At 40.0% G+C, this 1,798-nt stretch overlaps 1 protein-coding gene across 1 annotated transcript in view; it reads left to right on the top strand.

Moving 5' to 3' along the window:
• The window catches only part of LOC118478058 (von Willebrand factor A domain-containing protein 2-like), an 8,984-nt gene continuing 7,186 nt past the window's right edge, over positions 1–1,798 (top strand). The window contains exons 1-3 of the mRNA XM_035970991.1: positions 1–19; positions 460–660; positions 1,425–1,538. Coding sequence (XP_035826884.1) covers positions 1–19; positions 460–660; positions 1,425–1,538 — 334 coding nt within the window. The remainder of the gene's footprint in view (positions 20–459; positions 661–1,424; positions 1,539–1,798) is intronic.

Genomic DNA, 1,798 nt, shown 5'->3' with positions numbered 1-1,798 from the left:
ATGGCTGTTCAGATGCTTCGCGAGTGGATTTAATATTGTGATATTTGAGCTCAGTGAATGCTATCACCCTCTCCATGAATTAAAAGTCTCAAGTCATTTTTGTTTATAGACTGAAGAAACAAATAAAATGTTTAGATTTTAAAAAGTCAGAACACATTTTATTGTTAATGTACTGCCATTTGTAAATCGCCGAGAGGCTGTGTTATTTAACCAGGGTAAAGCGCTATGTAATTTAATAATAGTATTGTTATCATAATAATAATAATAGGCTATCTCTCGCTTCCCCTTACTCTTTCAGAGCCTGTGTTCTTTAAATCGGGGTAGATGCGCTATATAGAAGTAATATCATTATGTTAATGATAACAAAAATCTTAACAATAATAATAATAATTATAATAATAATAATTATAATAATAATACTTATTATTATAATATCTCTCGCTTCATCTTCCTTTGCAGAGCCTGCCTACCTGCAAGAGCAAATCGATCTGTTGAAGAAGACAAACGCAAAGATCATCAGTATCGGTGTTGGAAAGAAGGCTGACAAACAAGAGTTGGAGCAGATCGCCACTCACAACAAGCTGGCGTTCCAAGTCAACAGCGCCGCCGCTTTGGACTCCATTGAACAATCGGTCTTAGACAAAGCATGCATCACCCCATGTAAGTTTACGCTACCACTGCTGCTGCTGCTGCTGCTGCTGCTGCTGCTGCTGCTGCTACTACTACTACTACTACTACTACTACTACTTAAGTTCACATTCACATTGCAGGACTATGGAGCGGATGGCCCTGGTTCGAATCCCAGATTGGGTGTTCTTGATCTTGGGTCGTTTTATGAAGTTGCTTTCAAGGATCTTCATTCTTTGACTGCAACCTTCGAACATCTGCTTTCGTGTTTTAAAATTAATCTCTTTTAGGGCCAGGTGCATGCTGATGGTATCTTTGTATCACCCTAGTTTTCTGTCCCCTGAAAGGTTTTCTATGCTGAAAACCCATGTACATTAGTACGTCAAGCAAGGTACTTCTACGTGCTTTTGCTCATGGAAATTATCATTTGCTATGTGAGTCAACTTTTCCTAATTACATGCTGCCTGAAAACGGTGTTGTCAAAGCTTAAGCAATATTCTCATTTTGACATGTCAGTCACTCTTGGGGATTGAATTGGTATGAGCTCCTAGAGAGAAAGAGAGAGAGAGAGAGAGAGAGAGAGAGAGAGAGAGAGAGAGAGAGAGAGAGAGAGAGAGAGAGAGAGAGAAAGAGGAGAAAGAAAGAGAGAGATTGCAATTGTTTAATTAATGAGCCACAAGTTACAGGAAAGAAGTCAACAGCAAATGCTTTAAAAAAGGGTTGCTGTTTTGAGAGATGAAAAGAATCGATGAAAGGATTGTTTTGATTATAAATTTGTTCTATTTTCTCTACTTCAGCTGAGCCACCCAGATGCCGTGTTCCCGTGGATCTGATGCTTGTTGTGGACAAATCAGCCAGCATCAGTAACCCACAGTTCAAGAAGGCAAGGGAATTCCTTGGAAAAGTGGCAGGTGAGCTTGTATTTAACTTAAATTGAGACCGACAAGTAGAAAATGTTGAGTTTGTTTTCCTTAAGTCGAGACCGCCATTTTAAACTGTTGAAAACTCTCAATCACAGACCCCCCCCCCCCCTTTTTTTTGCCCCCCCTCTCTCCTTGTTAGGTGAAAAAAAAAAAGGGGAAAAAAGAAAAAAGCGGGGGGGGAAAAAATTTTAGGGCCCTTTTGATCTGGGGAAAAAAGGGGGGGGGTCTCTTTTTTTACCCCCCTCCCC

This window comes from Aplysia californica, unplaced genomic scaffold (genome assembly GCF_000002075.1).
Source record: "Aplysia californica isolate F4 #8 unplaced genomic scaffold, AplCal3.0 scaffold00356, whole genome shotgun sequence".
Classification (NCBI taxonomy): domain Eukaryota; kingdom Metazoa; phylum Mollusca; class Gastropoda; order Aplysiida; family Aplysiidae; genus Aplysia; species Aplysia californica.
This window is presented reverse-complemented; position numbering and strand designations above follow the sequence as displayed.